Here is a 1,732-nt window from a genome sequence, read left to right on the forward strand (position 1 = left end):
TCTGCTCCTCATGTCTGGATCAGAGGTTCACCTCTACAGCTCCACTCTGCTCCTCATGTCTGGATCAGGAGGTTCACCTCTATAGCTCCACTCTGCTCCTCATGTCTGGATCAGAGGTTCACCTCTACTAGCTCCACTCTGCTCCTCATGTCTGGATCAGGAGGTTCACCTCTACAGCTCCACTCTGCTCCTCATGTCTGGATCAGGAGGTTCACCTCTATAGCTCCACTCTGCTCCTCATGTCTGGATCCAGGAGGTTCACCTCTACAGCTCCACTCTGCTCCTCATGTCTGGATCAGAGGTTCACCTCTATAGCTCCACTCTGCTCCTCATGTCTGGATCAGGAGGTTCACCTCTATAGCTCCACTCTGCTCCTCATGTCTGGATCAGAGGTTCACCTCTACAGCTCCACTCTGCTCCTCATGTCTGGATCAGGAGTTTCACCTCTACAGCTCCACTCTGCTCCTCATGTCTGGATCAGAGGTTCACCTCTATAGCTCCACTCTGCTCCTCATGTCTGGATCGGAGGTTCACCTCTATAGCTCCACTCTGCTCTCATGTCTGGATCAGGGTTCACCTCTATAGCTTCACTCTGCTCCTCATGTCTGGATCAGAGGTTCACCTCTATAGCTCCACTCTGCTCCTCATGTCTGGATCAGAGGTTCACCTCTACAGCTCCACTCTGCTCCTCATGTCTGGATCAGAGGTTCACCTCTATAGCTCCACTCTGCTCCTCATGTCTGGATCAGGAGAGTTCCTCTATAGCTCACTCTGCTCCTCATGTCTGGATCAGAGGTTCACCTCTATAGCTCCACTCTGCTCCTCATGTCTGGATCAGAGGTTCACCTCCTATAGCTCCACTCTCTCCTCATGTCTGAATCAGGAGGTTCACCTCTATAGCTCCACTCTGCTCCTCATGTCTGGATCAGAGTTCACCTCTAGCAGCTCCACTCTGCTCCTCATGTCTGGATCAGAGGTTCACCTCTATAGCTCCACTCTGCTCCTCATGTCTGGATCAGAGTTCACCTCTATGCTCCCTCTGCTCCTCATGTCTGGATCAGGAGGTTCACCTCTATGCTCCTCTCTGCTCCTCATGTCTGGATCAGAGTTCACCTCTACAGCTCCCACTCTCTGCTCCTCATGTCTGGATCAGAGGTTCACACTCTATAGCTCCACTCTGCTCCTCATGTCTGGATCAGAGGTTCACCTCTATAGCTCCCACTCTGCTCCTCATGTCTGGATCAGGAGGTTCACCTCTACAGCTCCCACTCTGCTCCTCATGTCTGGATCAGAGGTTTACCTCTATAGCTCCCTCTGCTCTCATGTCTGAATCAGGAGGTTCACCTCTATAGCTCCCACTCTGCTCCTCATGTCTGGATCAGGGTTCACCTCTCTAGCTCCACTCTGCTCCTCATGTCTGGATCAGAGGTTCACCTCTATAGCTCCACTCTGCTCTCATGTCTGGATCAGAGGTTCACCTCTACAGCTCCACTCTGCTCCTCATGTCTGGATCAGGAGGTTCACCTCTATAGCTCCACTCTGCTCCTCATGTCTGGATCAGGAGGTTCACCTCTACAGCTCCACTCTGCTCCTCATGTCTGGATCAGAGGTTCACCTCTATAGCTCCACTCTGCTCCTCATGTCTGGATCAGGAGGTTCACCTCTACAGCTCCACTCTGCTCCTCATGTCTGGATCAGAGGTTCACCTCTATAGCTCCACTCTGCTCCTCAT

The 1,732-nt window shown here is 52.1% G+C and overlaps 1 protein-coding gene across 1 annotated transcript in view; it reads left to right on the forward strand.

Moving 5' to 3' along the window:
* LOC135532143 (FH1/FH2 domain-containing protein 3-like) overlaps nt 1-1,170 on the forward strand; it is an 83,071-nt gene extending 81,901 nt beyond the window's left edge. The window contains 1 exon segment of the mRNA XM_064959770.1: nt 1,062-1,170. Within this exon segment, the coding sequence (XP_064815842.1) occupies nt 1,062-1,170 (109 nt within the window).
* Nucleotides 1,171-1,732: the final 562 nt, after the last annotated feature.

Source organism: Oncorhynchus masou, unplaced genomic scaffold (assembly GCF_036934945.1).
Source record: "Oncorhynchus masou masou isolate Uvic2021 unplaced genomic scaffold, UVic_Omas_1.1 unplaced_scaffold_1744, whole genome shotgun sequence".
Lineage (NCBI taxonomy): Eukaryota > Metazoa > Chordata > Actinopteri > Salmoniformes > Salmonidae > Oncorhynchus > Oncorhynchus masou.